This window comes from Macaca nemestrina, chromosome 11 (genome assembly GCF_043159975.1).
Source record: "Macaca nemestrina isolate mMacNem1 chromosome 11, mMacNem.hap1, whole genome shotgun sequence".
NCBI classification, from domain to species: Eukaryota; Metazoa; Chordata; class Mammalia; order Primates; family Cercopithecidae; genus Macaca; species Macaca nemestrina.
In genome coordinates, this window is record NC_092135.1 from 69,382,465 (window position 1) to 69,402,959 (window position 20,495).

Here is a 20,495-nt window from a genome sequence, read left to right on the forward strand (position 1 = left end):
TCCATGTGTTCTCATCATTCCATGTGTTCTCATCATTTAGCTCCCACTTACAAGCAAGAACATGGAGTATTTGGTTTTCTGTTGCTGTGTTAGTTTGCTAAGGTTAATGGCCTCCAGCTCCATCCATGTCCCTGCAAAGGACATGATCTTGTTCTTTTTGTGGGTACATAGTATTCCCTGGTATATATGTACAACATTTTCATTACCCAGTCTATCACTGATGGACATTTAGGTTGGTTCCATGTCTTTGCTCTTGTGAGTAGTGCTGCAGTAAACGTATATGTGCATGTGTCTTTTATATTTATAATAGAAGGATTTATATACCTTTGGGTGTATACCCAGTAATGGGATTGCTGGGTTAAATGGTATTTCTGTCTTTAGGTCTTTGGGGAACCACCACACTGTCTTCCATAATGGTCAGACTAATTTCCATTGTCACAAACAGTGTATAAGTGTTTCTTTTTCTCCATAACCTTGCCAGCATCTGTTGTTTTTTGACTTTTTAATAATATCCATTCTGACTGGCATGAGATGATACCTCATTGTAGTTTTGATTTGCATTTCTCTAATGATCACTGATGTTGAGCTTTTTTTCATGTGTTTGTTGGCCACATTTATGTCCTCTTTTGAGAAGTATCTGTTCATGTCCTTTGCCCACTTTTTACTGGGGTTTTTTTTTCTTGTAAATTTGTTGAAGTTCCTTGTAGATTCTGGATATTAGACCTTTGTCAGATGCATAGATTGCAAAAATGTTCTTCCATACTGTAGGTTGTCTGTTTACTCTGTTGATGGTTTATTTTGCTGTGCAGAAGCTCTTTAGTTTAAGTAGATCCCATTTGTCAATTTTTGCTTTTGTTGCAATTGCTTTTGGTATTTTCATCATGAAATCTTTGCCCATGCCTATGTCCAGAATGGTATTGCCTAGGTTATCTTCCAGGGTTTTTATAGTTTTGGGTTTTACATTTAAGTCTTTAATCCATCTTGAGTTAGTTTTTGTATATGGTATAAGGAAAGGGTCCAGTTTCAATTTTCTGCATATGGCTAGCCAGTTATCCTGGCACCATAGGGAATCCTTTCCCCATTGCTTGTTTTTGTCAAGTTTGTCGAAGATCAGATGGTTATAGGTGTGCAGTTTTACTAATATTTTGGGTTCTCTATTCTGTTGCATTAGTCTATGTTTCTGTTCTTGTACCAGTACCATGCTGTTTTGGTCACTGTAACCCTGTAGTATAGTTTGAAGTCAGGTAGCCTGATGTTTCCAGCTTTGTTCTTTTTGCTTAGGATTGCCTTAGCTAATTCAGGCTCTGTTTTGGTTCCATATGAATTCTAAAATAGTTTTTTCTAGTTCTGTGAAGAACATCAATGGTAGTTTAAGGGAATAGCATTGAATATATAAATTGCTTAGGGCAATATGGCCATTTTAATGCTATTGATTCTTCCTAACAATGAGCACAGATGTTTTTCCATTTTTTTGTGTCATCTTTGTAGATCTCCTTCTAGAGATCTTTTACTTCCTCTGTTAGCTGTATTCCTAGGTATTTTTTTCTTTCTGTGGCAACTGTGAATGGGAGTTTGTTCATTATTTAACTCTCAGCTTGACTGTTGTTGTTGTACAGGAATGCTAGCAATTTTTGCACATTGATTTTGTATCCTGAGATTTTGCTGATGTTGCTTATCAGTTTAAGAAGATTTGGATGAGACAATGGGGTTTTCTAGATACAGGATCATGTCGTATGAAAAGAGGAATAGTTTGACTTCCTTTCTTCCTATTTGAATCCCTTTTATTTGTTTCTCTTGCCTGGTGGCTCTGGCCAGAATTTCCAATACACTGTTGAATAGGAATGGTGAGAGTGGACATCCTTGTCTTGTGCTGGTTTTCAAGGGGAGTGACAAATTGTCTTTTTCTCAAAGTGGGAAACTAGGATCAGTGAATTAAAAAGTCATGAACTAGTCAATGTCAGAGTAAACAATACTTATCCTTCTAAGAGATGACAAAAAATACAACTCTTAATTGTTTTCTCTGTGCTTGTAGATTAAGTAATTATGTATGCTTATTACAGTCTACAACAGAAATGAACACGTGGCAAAGTCATAAACTGTATTTATTCCTGTATGTCCAAGGTAATTGGACATCTTCCTCTATTCCTGTATTTCCAAGGTAATTGAACAAGGACATCTTCATTTAAATAGTTTGTTTTTGATTAAGCTGGTGAATTGTATAAAAATAAGAATAACAGAAAAATATGCAATCAGAGAGATTTGGTTTTAAATATTGTTACTTGGGATTGAAGAACATCTTTCACTTACCATGCATGAAAAACTATCCAGGGGCTCGGCACCTCTAATTAACTAAACATTTGTCTCTTTATAAAGAACATTTTAGCATAAAGAATGGATCCTTGGAAGAGTATGAACAGTAGATTAAATATTCATTTAGAACGACATGGCCTTGGTGTATGCCAGTGTCTGTGAGAAATGGGATTTGTTATTAATAGCTGTTGACAATGCTATGAAGCAAATGAATGCTGGTGCATTATTCTGAGGGATATGTGCCACTCTTTCATTAGTGCTCCAGTATGAGAATCCAGTGGCTCACTGCTCACCCCTAATAACACCCTAGCCTCAAGGTGATAAATTATAATTAGGTTTTAATGCTAGGCAGCAGTGTTATAGTAGCGACATAAATATTAAGCAAGAGTACAGACCACTGTGAACATTCAGAGGATTGGACTTCCAGTCTTTTCTCAGGTGATATCTGTCTTCCCCCCCCAACAGATTTTTGGGAACGTTACAGATGCTACCTTGTCTCATGGAATACTGATTGTGATGTACAGCTCAGGACTGGTCAGACTCTATAGCTTCCAAACCATCACTGAACAGGTAGAGAAAACAAATTTGTCATATTACTATTAGCATGATGTTTTGACTAAAGTATGATTTTTTTTTTAGTGAGATGCTTTTAGAGTAAGGCACTTGTGTAGATTTTGACTCTAAAAAACTGTAGAAATGTAGAAAGACAAGTAACCTTTAAAGCAGGGGTGGGGAAGATAAACAGAAAGGCCGTTGGAAAAAGACATTTTCTTTGTCATATACATGTGAATTTTATTTTTGTTCTCTCCAGATATCAAAAAAATAGGTGCTAAAGCCACCATTTTTGTTTTGTTTTGTTTTTAGTTCATGCAACAGAAACTTGACTTAGGGTGTGCATGCAGATGGGGTGGGACTACTGGAACTGTAGGAGAGGCTCCTTTTGGCATTCCTTGTAATATTAAAATCACAGGTATGGCTACTCTATAGTATTTTTTCACCTTAAAAAAATAAGTGGTCATATAAATAGTTACTAATTATAGTCATCCAAATGTTTTTCTCATTTATTTAAAAAACTCAATTCATTTTACTCCTATACATCATATACCTTGCTATTCAATAACAAATAAGTGTCGAGGAAAATCTATTAGTTATTCATTGAAACGAAGGCCTGGGGATGCTGAGCCTTGCTTGGCCAGAGACCTTTAGCAATTCACTTTACTTTTCTGATCCTTGATTTCCTTATCTGCAAACTGAATTGCAGCAAATGATACCATCTTAGCTGTCTTACAATTTAATATTTTACAGTTCAATGAAATTTACCCCCTCTCTAAGAAAGGTGTTTTCCAAGAAAAAATTATTACCATGTCATCTGAACATAGAGCTTAGACACAGACAGAACTTCCCAGTATACTTAAAGAGTACCAAAGCACAAAAAAGAAAATTATATACAATTCTATAAATATAGTAAAAATGTTCTATATTTAACTTGCTTATCAAATTCAGTTGTTAGAAAAGAAATTAACTGGCCGGACGCAGTGGCTCATGCCTGTAATCCCGGCACTTTGGGAGGCTGAGGCAGGCAGATCACCTGAGGTTGGGAGTTCGAGACCAGCCTGACCAATGTGGGGAAACCCTGTCTCTACTAAAAATACAAATTAGCCGGGCGTAGTGGTGCATGCCTGTAATCCCAGCTACTCGCAAGGGATGCTGAGGCAGGAGAATTGCTTGAACCTGGGAGGTAGAGGTTGTGATGAGCTGAGATCATGCCATTGCACTCCAGCCTAGGCAACAAGAGCGAAACTCCATCTCAAAAAAAAGAAAAGAAATCAACTATTACTCAAATTCAGTAGTAGTACATTAAAAGAAATCATGACTGTTCAGAGTTCATATCAGGAATCCAAGGATGGTTTAATGTTTACAAATTTAGTAGCTATAAAGAGCACATGAGTAAACTAAAAGAGAAAGTATATTTTCATTATCCTAATATCTGTTTATCTTAATTCTTGTTCATTAAGAGTCATTCCTTATCATGTTGAAGACATTCCTCTTATTTATAATCAACCAATAAGCATTATACTTTTAGGTGAAACGCCAAAAGATTTTCTAATATAGACAGAATAAGATAAGAATTTTTTCTATCATTTTCTTTAACATTGTATTAGTAATAGACCAAGAAACAGAAATGAAAGATGTCATTGTTCAAAAGGAAAAAATATTATTTTTGGTAGTAAATGACAAATTATAAAAACTACTGGGAGTTCAAGTAAGTTATTCATGAAGTTCAAAATAAATATTTTAAAAATTACTCAAGTTTTTAGATGCCTTGGACAAACTGAATTAGGCAGTTGTATGAAAATTCAGCCCTAGCAATACCTCCTGTATTCAATACAAATACTTTAAAAGGAATCTATTAAGAATTTTTAAACTGTAGGCTCCAGTGGTAACTGGGTTATGTTGAAAAGGGTTATTTCGGACAGAGTTTTTCCAAATGGTAGCATTATTCTTGTTGAAATGCAAATAAAAAGTAAGTAAAGGCTGGGCACGGTGGCTCAAGCCTGTAATTCCAGCATTTTGGGAGGCTGAGGCGAGTAGATCACGAGGTCAGGAGTTCAAGACCAGCCTGGCCAACATGGTGATACCCACTCTCTACTGAAAAAACAACAATTAGCTAGGCATGGTGGCGGGCACCTGTAATCCCAGCTACTTGGGAGGCTGAGGCAGGAGAATTGCTTGAACCTGGGAGATGGAGGTTGCAGTAAGCCAAGATCGCACCACTGCACTCTAGCCTGGGTGATAGAGCAAGACTCCATCTCAAAAAAAAATAAAATAAAATAAAAATAAGTGAGTAAAACAAAAGAACAACGATGATAAAGACAAAGCACACAGAGCCTGAAGAATTGTCCTGGAGTTTTGTCCCTTTTTTTAGAAAGAAGACTGGATTTGGGATCAGAATCTTAGTCTGCTGACTAGTAAGGGTGACACTCTGCTACTAACTGGTGGTATGATAATAATAAAAATTATTATTATTATTATTTTGAGACAGGATCTCACTCTGTTGCCCAGACTGGAGTGCAGTGGAGAGATCACAGCTCACTGCCATCTCCACCTCTTGGGCTGAAGTGATTGTCCTACGTTAGCCTCTCAAGTAGCTGGGACTGCAGGTGTGTGCCACCACACCCAGCTAATTTTAGTATTTTTTGTTTGATAGAGATGGTGTTTCACTATGTTGCTCAATTTGGCTTTGAACTCCTGGGCTCAAGCAATCTGCCTACCTTATCCTCCCAAAGTGCTGGGCTTACAGGCATGAGCTACTGTGCCCAGCTGATAGTGGGCAAATTATTTAACCTCTCTGGGCCTCACATTTTGAAACTTTGAAATAATAATATTTGAAAACATAATCTATGAAATAATTTCTCATTGTAAAAAAAAATTCGATGATTTTTGTATGTTTGACTAAGAAAAGTAGCACATTATATTGGAAGCTTTCAGTGTTTATTTCATACTGTAGAGACTGAAATCCTATTCATTTCTCCAATTTTGTTTTGCAATCTTAAGGTCTATACAAATAGTATTTATTTTAACTTTAAATAATTTTTTTCTTAGTGCAAAAGCAGTTCCTTTGCATTTTTTAAAAAATTGGGAAATTGGCCAGGCGTGGTGCCTCATGCCTGTAATCCCAGCACTTTGGGAGGCTGAGGTGGGCAGATCACTTGAGGTCAGGAGTGTAAGACCAGCCTGGCCAACACAGTGAAACCCCAAAAATTAGCTGGGCATGGTGGCGGATGCCTGTAATCCCAGTTACTCAGGAGGCTGAGGCAGGAGAATTGCTTGAACCTGGGAGGCAGAAGCTGCAGTGAGCCGAGATTGTGCCACTGCTCTCTAGCCTGGGCAACAGAGCAAGACTCTGTCTCAAAAGGAAAAAAAAAGAAAAAAATAAAATTTAAAAATTGGGAAATAAAGATAAGCAGAAGAGAAAATGTAAAACATTTGTAGTCCTCTTACATGGGGTTGTTATCCCCTTGATGTGTTATTTTCTAATCTTACAATGTGTGTGTTTCTTTATGTTTAAAACCAAGAAAAGAATCATACCATAAGTGCTCTTTCATAACTCATTTGTTAAGAAATCAACTCTATTGAGGTATAATTTACATGTAATTAAAATGCATCCATTGTAACTGTACAGTTTGAGTTTTGTCAAATGTATACATCCATGAAATCACCACTACAGTCAAGATTTAGAATCTTTTCATCATTCCAAAGAGTTCCTCTGTGCCCTACCCAGTAAATTCCTCTCTTAACCCAGCCCTAGGCAACCAGTGATCTGCTTTTTTTTTCACAGTAGATTAAATTTATATTTTCTGGAGTTTTATATTAATGAAACCACATGGCGTGTATTTTTTGGTTTGGCTTTTTTCACTCAGGATATTATATTTGAGATTCGTTTCATGTTGTTGCAAGTATCTATAGCCTAACCCACTTTTTGTTGTTAATATGTTATGAATATTTCCATCTAGATTGTTTAATAGGTGGCCTTGTGAAAACAACAAAGTTGTAATCCTGTCTCACTCTTTACACCAAAATAAATAACAGATGGATCAAAGACTTAAAAGTTTTAGAAGAAAACTTGGGAGAATCTTTTTATCTCAGTGTGGGGAAGACCTTTCTAAGTACAACACAAAACCCAAAGCCATAAAAGAAGAGATTGATAAATTAGGCAAAAAATCCCTAGACATATACAACATAAACCAACTCAAATAACAAACAGGAGACATAGTTACAAATCATACTATAATATGGCAATTTCCTTAATATGTAAAGGGTTCTATAGATCAATAAGAAAAAGAGCGATGTCCAATTATAAAACGATCAAAGGATATTGTTTAAAAGAAACAGAAATATAAATGACTTTTAATTAGGAGAATGCAAAGGTCAATGTCACTGCTAAGAGAAACGTAAATTAAAATTACTATAAGATACATCTCTTCAGATTCTTAAATATCAAAAAGTTAGAACTTTCGATAAAATATGGTTGGTAAAAGTTTAGAATAGGCACTTTCATTTATTGTTGGGACCCTTTATGGCCCCCAACAGTTTGTCAATATGATGGTTTGTTAATATGTATAAAAATTTTAAATGCATATACTCCTTGAACCCAGCAATTCTAGTACTGGGAATTTATCCTAGATATATTCACTTGTATAGAAAGTGATAAATGTACAATTAAAACGTTGTTTCTAATAGCAAAAGATTGGAAACAGTCTATACATTGGTAAGTGACATTAGTATTATTTTATCATTGTATAGCTGTATCATAAATTTAATTGCTAAGTTGTTAAAAAGAAGGAGGAGTTTTAACTGGACATAGTGGCTCATGCCTGTAATCCCAGCACTTTGGGAGGTGGAAGCAGGTGGATCACTTGAGGTCAGGAGTCCGAGACCAGCCTGGCCAACATGGCGAAACCCTGTCTCTACTAAAAATACAAAAATTAGCCAGGTGTGGTGGCACGCACCTGTGATCCCAGCTACTCAGGAGGCTGAGGCACAAACATCGCTTGAACCCAGGAGACAGAGGTTGCAGTGAGTAAGATTGTGCCACTGCACTCCAGCCTGGGGGATGGAGTGAGATGCAAAAAAAAAAAAAAAAAAAAAAAAACCAGAAAGAGAAATTCTTTTTGTACTGGTAGAGAATAATTTCCATGATGTGTACTATTAAGTAAAAAAAAATGGGTGCAAAACTGTGTATGTAAAAATCTTCATTTGTGTAAGTATTCATACTTACGTATTAAAGAAAAAAAATACATATATATGGTGATATGCTTTTGGATTTGCTTGGAATATCTGAAAGGACACATAAAAACTTGATAAATAGTTATATTGGAAGAGATACAGATCAAAGGAAGACTTAGTTTTCGTTATATTTTCTAATACTTTTAAAATGTAGTACTTGTATTACCTATGCCAAAAAGTGGTTCTCTCTGTGTGTGTGCATCTCCTTGAGATGTTAAGAACTTGACCTATATGCCACATTACAGATGAACCATAATTTACTTAACCAGTTCCCTACTTTGGACATTTAGTTTGTTTCTAATTTTGTGATAACAAATAGCATATTTCTGTAACCATTAGGGATCCTTGCCTGAATCAGTTATGTCATGTGAGTTGCAGAATGGCAGTTTTTAAAATTCTGTTCCTCCTTTTTACCTTCAATAGCTGGCATTTTTCTAGAAATAAAAGCTTTAACTCATCAACTAGAGATAAACTGTAATTCCTTCCAAAAGGCAAGTTAAAGACTTATTTCTTCCCTTTAATTATCAATATTCAGAGCAAGAAGTTGGTATAATAGTCACTTTTGATGGCAGCAAAATGTTTTACAGATAAATACACATACATAAACACAACAGACTCATGGATTTTTTTATTTGTCTACTATTATATAGTAATAGTTACTCTTCTTAATGATGTTCAAATTGTCCTGAATTTGGCCAACAGAAACTTCATTTTGACATACTCAAGTAATCTTAGAGAATTTCCTTGCTTTCTAGAACAACAATGTGTCCCAGGCTTACCTTTAACTTTCCTATTTCTGATAGGGGGCCATTTTAGTAGAGAATGTCATTAAAGACTATCAGTTTCCTGCAGCACTACAAACTGGGCAGCTTTAAACAATGGAAATTTATTCTCTCACAGTTCTGGAGGCTAGAAATTCAGAATTAAGGTATTGGCAGAGGTCGCCTCCCTCTGAAGGCTCTAGGGAAGAATCCTTTCTTACCCCTTGTCGCTTCTGGTGGTTACTCACAATCTTTGCTGTTTTTCGCTTGTGGCAGCATAACTCCAAATTCTGCCTCTGACTTTTCCATGGCCTTTCTCCCTCTGTGTCTTCAAATCTCTTTTTCCTTATAAGGACACCAGTCATTGAATTTAGGTCCTATTCTGATCCAGTATGATCTTAACTTGATTATATCTATGAAGATCCTATTTGCAAATAAAGTCATATTTACCATTACTGGGGGTTAGGACTTTAACATATCTTTTGAGGGAACACAAGGCAGCTCACAACAGAGACCCAAATCTAGTTGTGTTCACTGCAGTTGGATATCTTTACTTTTAGGTCCTTTTGATTAACAGAGCTGAGAAATACATTAAAACAAAAATTCATTAGCTCATTTTCATACTTCCAAATTTAGCGATTCTTTTTTGATTATATTTGTATTTCTCTTAACTCATACTGAACTTCTCGATTTCTAAATAAGACTTTATCCTACAATATATATATATGATAGTCTTAAAATTGCAGTACCAGTGTTACTACTAAGAACTAAAGTATGGGCCAGGCGCAGTGGCTCACGCTTGTAATCCCAGCACTTTGGGAGGCCGAGGCAGGTGGATCACTTGAGGTCAGGAGTTCGAGACTAGCCTGGCCAACATGGTGAAACCCTGTGTCTACTAAAAATACAAAAAATTTAGCCAGGCGTGGAGGTGTACACCTGTAATCCCAGCTACTCGGGAGGCCGAGGCAGGAGAATTGCATGAACCTGGGAGTAGAGGTTACAGTGAGCCAAGATTGCACCACTGCACTCCAGCCTGGGTGACAGAGTGAAACTCTGTCTCAAAAAGGAAAAAACAAAAAACAAAAAACTAAAGTATGGAGTGAAGGTTAAGATTTCCCTGCAGTTTCTTTTCTCCTTAGTGTACAGCCCAGGAAGTATACACATGGAGTGATGTGTTCAAAGACAATTTGAAATCATTTTTCTATAGGATTAAGCTACCAACATGATCTAATTAGATTCATTTGTTTCATTTTGTTTTCGATTTTGGGGTTTGTTGTTTTCCTTTTGAGTTTATTCTTGAAGTTGTGAAATGTGTATATAGTTGAAAGATCAAAACTGTATAAAAAGACACATTCAGAAATTTCTTTTCTTTTTGTTTTGAGAGAGTCTTGTTCTGTCACCCAGGCTGGAGTGCAATGGCCTGATCTCAGCTGACTGCAACCTCCACCTCTTTGGTTGAACCAGTTCTCCTGCCTCAGCCTCTTGGGTAGCTGGGACTACAGGCATGCACCACCACACCTGGCTAATTGTTTTTTTGTATTCTTAGTAGAGATGGGGTTTTGTCACCTTGGCCAGGCTGGTCTTGAACACCTGACCTCAGGCGATCTACCCCTCTTGGCCTCCCAAAGTGCTGAGACTACAGACATGGGCTACTGTGCCTGGCCCCATTTTCTATTTCATTGCTTTCTGTTTTTATTTTTTATTCTTTTCTTTAATCCTGTTACTGCCATCAATAACCATTGTTTTTAGATTCTGGTTTATCTTACTATTGTTTCTTTTTGCAAAAATAAGCAAATGTATGTTTGCATACTTTAAATATGTAATCTTCTTTCTCACAACAAATGCAGTATATTATATCCTCTCTTCTATACCTTATAATTTTACTTAACATATATCTAATTTAAAAAATTTTTTTTTATTTTTAGTAGAGGCGAGGTTTTGCCATGTTGCCCAGGCTGGTCTTGAACTCCAGGGCTCAAGCAATCCACCCACCTTGGCTTCCCACATGTTGGGATTACAGGTGTGAGCCACCACACCTGGGCAAATTTTCTAAGTAAACATTTGGTAGAAGAAATATGTCAAGTTAATTATCCCCTACATTTAAAAATTCTAGAAAAAATCATATTGTATTATAGGTGTAGTCCTTCTTTGATAAATAATACAGTTCTTTTGTATGCATTATGTTAAAATTGTCTTTTAAAGTATTGTTTGACCTTTCACAGATCCAGAGTATTTTAATTAATAATAATATTTATTTTCTTTTTAAGGCCCCTTTTTTTTCCCACAATGTAGCAAGTGGAAGCCCTTTTGCTGGCTCTCCTACTCTTTTAACACTACCCTCTGATATCCTTGTAAACATACTTGCTTTCTGGAAACAACAGATGGTCCACGCCCATCATAAAATTTTCTTACCACAAGGCATGGAATCAGCTACTCTGAGAACTTTTAGACCTTTTTCATTAAGAATAGTATTAGAGATCACAATTGGGGCTTTTGGGTTAGCAGGGCACATCAGAGTTGTGGGCAGAGTAATATTGCTACTTTTGGGTCATTTTTTGCATTTACTGGGGAAAGTATTTATTTTTAAATACATCTGTTTCTACTGATTATTTTTTCTGTTTTGAATTCCTGTATTCTCGATATTGAATTTCATATATTGAATTTTATATTCTCTATATGTTAAATTTCACATTCTCTATAATGTACCTAGTTGATTTCAACCCCAAATTCAAACTCTAATTGTATGTTTTTCTTTTAATAATTTTTCTCTTCTTCATCCACCATATCATCACATACAATGTTTGTATTTCTCTTATAATTTGCCAACTCATGGCCTTTGTCCCTTTTTCTATTAGGGGGTTTATATTTTTTACTGCTTAAAAAGACCTTTATGTATTAAAGATACTACCCTTTTCTTAAAAGGTTAAAAAAAAAGCAGTTGACATATATTTGATATGTTTATGCCTGTCTCTTCTTTTTCCTCAAGATTGTTTGTGAACCACTTTTTATGAAAGTTGACCCTTAACACAGATTTTGAACTGCACAAGTCCACTTACACACAGATTTTTTTCAATAAATACAGGAAAATTTTTTGGAGATTTGCCACAATTTGACAAAAAATCACAGATGAACCGCATAGCCTAGAAATATGGAAAAAATTAAGAAAAAGATATCTCATGAGTGCATCAAACATATGTAGATACTAGTTTATCTGTTAGTTGACTATGTTATTGGTAAGGCTTCTGGTCAACAGTAGTCTATTAGTAGTTAGGTTTTGGGGAAGTCAAAAGTTTGACTGGGCACAGTGGCTCACCTGTAATCCAAGCACTTTGGGAGGCCGAGGCAGGCGGATCACTTGTGACCAGGAGTTTGAGACCAGCATGGTCAACGTAGTGAAACCCCATCTCTACTAAAAATACAAAAATTAGCTGGGCGTGGTGGCATATACCCATAATCTCAGGTGTAATACTTAGAGGAGGTTGTAATACTTAGGAGGCTGTGTAATACTTAGGAGGTTGAGGCATGAGAATTGTTTGAACCCAGGAGGAGAAGGTTGCAGTGAGCCAAGATTGTGCCACTGCACTCCAGCCTAGGTGACAGCGAGACTGTCTCAAAAAAAAAAGAGAGAGAGAAAAGTTATACGTGGATTTTTGACTACACAGGGGATTGGTGTCCCTAACCCTCGTGTTGTTTAAGGGTGAACCATTTGTTGTTGTTGTTGTTTTTTCCATGTATAGCTCAAGTAGTACATTGTCCTTATGAAGAGGCTTAATAAAGTATGCATTTCTGTATATAACATATGACTTTTACACAAATGATCTTCCTAAGACAAGCCCCTTTTCTAATAGTAGTGGCCTCATAAACTAAAAATTAAATTCTCAAGTTAGAGGGGAAAATGAGAGAGTCATAGGTTAGCCACCTGCCCGAACAGACCATGTGGTGTTTCCTAAAGGCTGCTTGAAATGAATTCAGGTCTTCTAAAATTGCTGTACCTTCCATTATATGCATCTAAGAATAGATCTATTATGCCCTAAAGTTGTGATAAAAGAAGATGACTAAAAAGCATCAACAGAAATTTATTTTACAGTGTCAGTCTTCAAAAGAAGCTGACTGGATATATCTGAACTACCTTAAAGTTAACTTGTCTGATGATAATAGTAGTTGTAGTGACTATCCTGTAATAAAACTTCCATTGTGGCAGGCCCTTTCCTAAGTGGTTACATGCATTGGGACTAATACTGCCTCTGTACTGGAAATCTTAAGCAAGATAGATGTATACCTGAGTATACCTGTCAGTCCAGGATGTGGAAGATCTCTTCCTCACGTTTGAAGGCATTGTTAGACCTAATTACCTTGTAGGATTATTATGAGAGTTAGAAATAGTATCTAACCCAGAGTCTTTTACATAGTAGATGTTCAGTAAGAGGCAGCTACTTTAATTAAATGTACTTTGTCGTTTCTTACCATTGTAAACACCTTTAGCCAAGTTTTAATCTCTGCTCACCTGTGGGCCACAAATACCTCCTGAAAACAGATAACTAGAAAGTTGATTCAGCCTAATTTCGGTTCCAACTAGCTGTTTCTTTTCTTACAATAAGCTCCTTACCTGATTGTATTTTATTTCCTTGAACATAGTGATTTTTCATTAATAGAAATTTATAGATGTTGCATGCAAAGAAAGGTTGAATTCAGTTAATGAATAGTCCAGAGCTCCCAGAACAGTGCAGCTAATGAATTCCTTTTCCTGTCTCTGCAGACCTACCACCACTGCTCTTTGAGGTGTCATCCCTGGAGAATGCTTTTCAGATTGGAGGCCATCCTTGGCACTACATCATCACACCTAATAAGAGGAAACAGAAAGGAGTTTTCCATATTTGTGCCCTAAAAGATAATTGCCTGGTAAATGAGTGATCAGACTTTTTAGTAGCAAATTTGTATCAAATTCTTTGTTTTCTACCTCTCAAATAGGCCCACATTCCTAAGAATTACTTTTTTATGTATTTGTTTTAATAATTTGCAAACCATTTAAAATACAGAATAGAGACAATATAGAAAACATTTGTGTGTATCACCCATAATTTTAAAACATTAACGTTTGAAAATTCTTATAGCACCAAGAATTTTATAGTTTTTTTAATCTCACCAATCTCCCAGCAAGGGATCTCATGTAAAACCTCTCCACAGTGGGACTCACCAATGGAATGTGTTCACATTGCTTCTGAAATTGCTGGTGGAATGTATTATTGGTTTTGCTTCTCCATGGTTTATTGCTCTTTGCCTTCCAGAGCAGAACCAGATGGAACTCTGGTGGTCACAGTGTAGGTAAATTGAAGCACTTTTAATTTGTAAGGATATTCTTAAGTTACCTATGGCAGAGTAGGTAGAAATGGTACATGGTAAAACAATGGAAATTTCTCCCCTTTGAATTCATTTTTATTTTCTTTTTAAAAATGGCTTAGACATTGATTTGTCATTTAATAAACACACATTGAGGGCCTACCATGTGCCAGACATGACTAAGGACACAATCTCTTCCCTCAAGTTATACTCTCAAAGGAAACATATAGAAAAATAAGATGCAGTGTATTAAGTACAGTGATTGTGATCAGTGCAAAAAGTGAGTTAAGGGGGCAGTTCCATTTTTATTTTGTATTGCTGGTTATGTTTTTTGTTGGTTACTTTGTTTTTTGAGACAGGATCTCACTCTGTCACCCAGGCTGGAGTACAGTGGCACAATCATAGCTCACTGTAGCCTCAACCTCCTGGGCTCAAGTGATCCTCCTGCCACAACCTCCTGAGTAGCTAGCACTACAGAAAAATCACTCAAGCTTTCATTGTTGATATTTTTTCTCATTTCATATGGACGTGTCAGTGGAACGCTACTTTTATTTTATTTATTTATTTTTTTGAGACGGAGTCTCACTCTGTCGCCCAGGCTGGAGTGCAATGGCGCAAGCTCGGCTCACTGCAAGCTCCGCCTCCTGGGTTCACGCCATTCTCCTGCCTCAGCCTCCCAAGTAGCTGGGACTACAGGCGCCCGCCACCATGCCCAACTAATTTTTTGTATTTTTAGTAGAGACAGGGTTTCACCGTGTTAGCCAGTATGGTCTCGATCTCCTGACCTCGTGATCCACCCACCTCGGCCTCCCAAAGTGCTGGGATTACAGGCGTGAGCCACCGCACCCGGCCAACACTACTTTTATTTTATATTTATTTATTTAAAGACAGAGTCTCACTCTGTTGCCCAGCCTGGAGTGCAGTGGCACAATCAGAGCTCACTGCAGCCTCAACCTCCTGGGCTCAGGTGATCCTCCCACCTCGGCCTCCCGAGTATCTGGGACTACAGGAGCGCACCACCATGCCTGGCTACTTTTTTATTTTTTGTAGAGATGGGATCTCGCTACGTTTTCCAGGTTAGTCTCGAATTTCTGGCCTCAAGTGATCCTCCCTTTTGATATAGCAGAAGAATTTGCCTTTTTTTTTTTTGAGGCAGGTTCAGCTTATGCTGACCTTGCTCAATCAGTCACTGTTGGCTCCAGTGGCTTTCACCACGTTACAGATCACCTTTTACCACGTTGCAGATCAGCATAGCCTTGGGTCCATTTATCCACTTCCCTTGATGTCATGGCCATCAGGGGACAATGTGTGTAGTGTCTTCTAGTTTTCTTTTGTAGGAGCATTGTTCCCTTCCATTTCCCCAAATACTTATTACATGGCAGCTCCTATTTGGCCCAGCCCAGTGACATTCTCTTTTCTAAAGGACTCTCTAAGGGCTGTTTTCCACTGTGACAAGTCTTGGTTTCATTGGTCACCTCCCACCCAGTGAACATCATTCAGCCACCAGGACCTGTCACATCTCTTTTTCACTTAACTTTGGATCTAGTGAAATCCTGCACAGTTCACATTCTGGACATTTAACACATATTCTTTTTTATAAAAACTAATAGTACCTATTACTTCATACACAAACACACACACACGTACACATACAGCCGGCCCTCTATATCCATGGGTTCCACATTTGTGGATTCAACTAACTATGGATTGGAAATATTCAGGAAAAAAAAAAGGATGGTATAAGGGATGATGTGCATAGATGCATAGATTGTATGCAAATACTGCACCATTTTATACAAGGTACTTGAGCATCCAGTAGGTTTTCGTATTTGTAAGGGGTCCTGGAAGCAATCCCCTATGGTTTCCGAGGAACTACTTTATATCTAAATAATGGACTTGAACATGTATATCAAGCATGCTTGTCACACACTCTCCTTCTACAATAACTGATTATAACATTTATTCAAATCTATATTTCAGCATACTCTTAAAGAGCTGCCAAATTCAGGGGAAGCTTTTAGTCTTTTTACTGAACAATTTTATCACTGTGACATTGCCTTAATGATTTGTATACCTATTAACTCCCCACCTGTTAGTCAGAAGAGTAGATAACTAAAAAAACACATAAGCAGCCTAACTTAAGATTTCAGAAAATGTTTCATAGCTTTCTCTATTAAACTGAGCTTTAAAATCTAACATTTGAGCAAATAAAAACAATAGAAGCTGATAATAAACTGCCTAGTATTTCATGCAAAGATCTTTTTTTGCATGTTTTAATTAGATATTACAGTAAAGAGAACAATCTCCTAAAAAAAGATATGTATAGTATGTGCATATTTTGTATTAAACAAAGGAGCATCTGGAGCTAATACTATCATGGACACATTAATTTCAGTGGTTACAATCAACATTTAATTACATTAATTTTCTTTTATGTAAAATGTAATAATACCACTATTTCTATTAGATATAATTAGGATTCTTGTAGAAATTCTTGAAAAATTGAAACTCATTCATTGATTTGATACATAAAATGTATTACATTCCAAAAATTTAAAAATCATGAGGCCAGGCACAGTGGCTCACACCTGTAATTCCAGCACTTTGGGAGGCGTAGGCAGGCAGATTGCTTGAGCCCAGGAGTTCAAGACCAGCCTGGGCAACATGGTAAAACCCTGCCTCCACAAAAAATACAAAAATTAGCCAGGTGTGGTGGTGTGCACCTGTGGTCCCAGCTACTTGGAAGGCTGAGGTGAGAGAATTGATTGAGGCCAAGAGGTCAAGGCTGCAGTGAGCCAAGATCACACCACTGCATTCCAGCCTATGCAACAGAGTGAGACCCTGTCTCAAAAATTTAAAAATAAAAATAAATCATGGCATACAAAGCACTTACAATATAACCCCAGCCTACCTCTCCAGTCTCATGGCTGAATACTATACTTTTTAATTTAATTTTACCAGTTACTCATGTTTATATGCATACTGTATGGATTAACACCGCTATACTTTTGGTTTTTTTGTTTGTTTTGTTTTGAGACACGGTTTCACTCTGTTGCCCAGGCTGGAGTGTAGTGGTATGATCTCAGCTTACTTCAACCTCCACCTCCTGGGTTCAAGCGATTCTTCTGCCTCAGCCTCCTCAGTAGCTGGGATTACCGGCGCACACCAGCATAGCCACTAATTTTTGTATTTTTAGTAGAGATGGGGTTTCATCTTGTTGGCCTGGCTAGTCTCGAACTCCTGACCTCAAGTGATCCGCCTGCCTCAGCCTTCCAAAGTGCTGGGATTACAGGCGTGAGCCACTGCCCCCGGCCGAGTAACACTTCTGTACTTTTGATTTTGCTGTCTGTTATTTGTAGCTATTTTCTGCTTATCCTTTAAGGCTCATTTCAACCTTTTTTTAACTCCCAAAATTCTCTTCACTTGGCTGTCTGGTGCATGGGTCAATTACGTATTGGAGTACAGTGGCACAATCGTAGCTCACAATAACTGCCTTATTTTTTTTTTATTTATGTTTCTGCCTCCCTCCAGACTATAAGCTTCTTGACGACAAGGATTGTTTAATTGATGTGAGGCATGAATGCCTAGTCTGATACCTAGAACATAGTAGCCTATCAATGTATGCTAATGGAATTTAAAAGCTTTAGTGTTTCAAAACTCATGAGTATCTAGTAGGAAATATGGCATCATTTCATTTTACATTAGAGAAATTAAATTAAATGACTTCTGTAAAGCCAGTGGAGTTAATATATCCAAGTTGGTATTCGTTCCCAGTGCTCCTGGATATAAGGTAAAACATTTGTGTACACATGTGATAACATATCAGATGGGTTTTTTCTTTATTTTGATATCTAAATATACTACAGGGAAATCTCTTCTTGCCTTAAAAGCTAAGCAGTATTAGATCATTTCCTCAGATACTAGAATTCAACATTTGACTTATCCAAGATTCTGTGACCCATGTCTGAGACTTTAGGTTTGTTTACATGTTCATTTTTTTGTTATCTGCTCTTCTCATTGAAAGATAGTTGGGGACAGGGAAGAGAGGAAGAAGTTGTGGAGAACTGCATGTGCGTGATTATGGCAGAGTTATATAATGGAAAGTCCACGGATTTTGAGTCAGATCTGCTGTTTAGTAGGTTCAAAATATTGGACAAGGTCAGGTGCAGTGGCTCACGCATGTAGTCCTAGCACTTTAAGAGGCTGAGGTGAGAGGATCACTTGAGGCCAGAGTCTGATACCAGCCTGGGTAACATAGCGAGACTCTATCTCTATTTAAAAACACACACACACACAAACCAAAAAAAAACTGGACAAATGATTTATTCTCTTTGTCTATCAGTTTTCAGTACTTCCTTTGAGTGTTATTATTAAACGAAGCAGTGACTGTAAAGCATCGAATGCGGTTCCTGACACAAAGTAGATGCTTGAGATATGGTATCTCTTGTGTTATTACACCTGTTTGTGAGATATAGGGTATGTTACAGAGCAAATCCATGATATTTCTGAATTTAAATGTTCAGAATTTCTCAAATTTGCATGTCCTCATTTGAGAAATGTCCTCAAATATATTCCACTTTAATTGGTTAATATTTTTTCTTCCATGTACCTTTGACCTACTGATCTATCACTTGGGTTCGATTTTGAAAATCATTTGATTTTCCCTTAATCTTTGTCTTTAATATTTTTTTTCCAACTTCAGGCAAAAAACGGGATCCAGGAAATGGATTGTTGTTCTCTAGAATCTGACTGGATCTATTTCCATCCTGATGCTTCTGGTAGAATAATACATGTTGGCCCAAATCAAGTCAAGTGAGTAATCTCATTAGTTCTTGAAAGTTAAGAGCAGTTTTTGGTAGCATTTATTGGCATCTTTATTTTTGCCAGCGAACTAGTGAGCCAATTAATGGAAAGAATTAGCTTGTTGTTGAGTGCTTTCTCAGAGACTGGCATATAGAAAACCTGAATTTATTCTTTCAGCCTCAACATTACTGTTTGTAAGTATTAAATTTGAAAAAGTTATTTGATGGATGATATGCAAGTAAAAGGTAATTACAGACTGGCCCTTTCTCATCAGATCTTAATTAATTCTCTAGGGTCAATAAGAAAGAAAAGTATTTCTCTTTGTTCTGAAAGACAGCCTAGACACAGGAAAGGAAGTGGATTGTTTGAAGTAAATCTTGTTTTATTTTGATTGGTTTCAGGGCACACACATCTCTCACAAACTGACCTTTCCTTTCCTTAAACACTTTTCATTTGGCATCCCTGACACCACGGTTCTGAATATTTTCCTCTTTCGTCTATCTTTTTTAGTATGCTTTTGTGCTCCTCCTCCTCTACCCAGACTTTAATTGTTGGATGTCCATAGTTGGGTCTTAGGCCCTCTTCTCTTCTCACTATTTCCATTCTGCTTGATTCTGTTTATTCCTTTGGCTTCAAGATCATGTATACATGAAAACTCCAAAATGTATATACTAACCCCAACCTCTCATCTAAGCTCATTCCAGAAATCTTGAATCATTCCTGATACCTTCTTACCAGTTTGTCTTTCATCAGTATACATACATTTAAACACTTAGAGGCATTCTCTTTCTCTCATACATACACACCATATATCCTCTCAATCCAGTTTATTTTGCTACAAAATATTTTTTAAATCTGCCTATTTCTGCCCTTGGCCACTGTCATCGTCTTGGTCAGGTCACTGTCATCACTAGCCTAGGTTACAATAATAGCCCACTCCAGGGCTCCAGGATCCACTCTTGCACTAAGTCAGTTTTCTTCTCAGCAGCTAGCATGATTTTTAAGAACATGAAGAAATACAAAAACCTATACAAGTGAATTCAAATGCTTTAACCTTTTTATTGCTTTTCATTGCTCTTAGGATAAAAATCAACATAGTTAGCATGGTCCGAAAGACCCTCCTCCCACTCAGTTTACTCTAGTCATGCTGTCTTTTCAGAAAATGGAGGGCGTGTTCCCTCTGTTTGGAGTCTGTTTCCCCTACCTGTTCTTCTGCCTAATTTCTATTCATATTTTATGACCCAGCTTCAATGTCACTTTTCCACAGACCTTCCCTGATGCCCCTTGTCAGATTTGCTTGCCCATGGTATTTTCATTTTACCCATGGTGTCATCTTCCTTTGTAGCACTTAGGGCAACTTAAATAAATTATTTTTGTGATCCTCTGCTTAAATACCTTATTTGGTATCATAAACTCTATGATGACAGGGAAGGAGTCTGTTTTGCTGACACCTATAACCCCAGCACTAAGCATAGTCCTTGGCACAGAGTAGATGCT

At 37.1% G+C, this 20,495-nt stretch overlaps 1 protein-coding gene across 6 annotated transcripts in view; it reads left to right on the forward strand.

Annotated features, from left to right (window-relative positions):
* The window catches only part of LOC105483248 (DDB1 and CUL4 associated factor 17), a 61,297-nt gene that overhangs the window by 20,613 nt on the left and 20,189 nt on the right, over positions 1-20,495 (forward strand). For all 6 annotated transcript variants that reach the window (XM_011744017.2, XM_011744016.3, XM_011744015.2 and 3 more), the window contains exons 7-10: positions 2,776-2,880; positions 3,175-3,280; positions 13,615-13,757; positions 18,898-19,007. In XM_011744017.2, the coding sequence (XP_011742319.2) occupies positions 2,776-2,880; positions 3,175-3,280; positions 13,615-13,757; positions 18,898-19,007 (464 nt within the window). The remainder of the gene's footprint in view (positions 1-2,775; positions 2,881-3,174; positions 3,281-13,614; positions 13,758-18,897; positions 19,008-20,495) is intronic.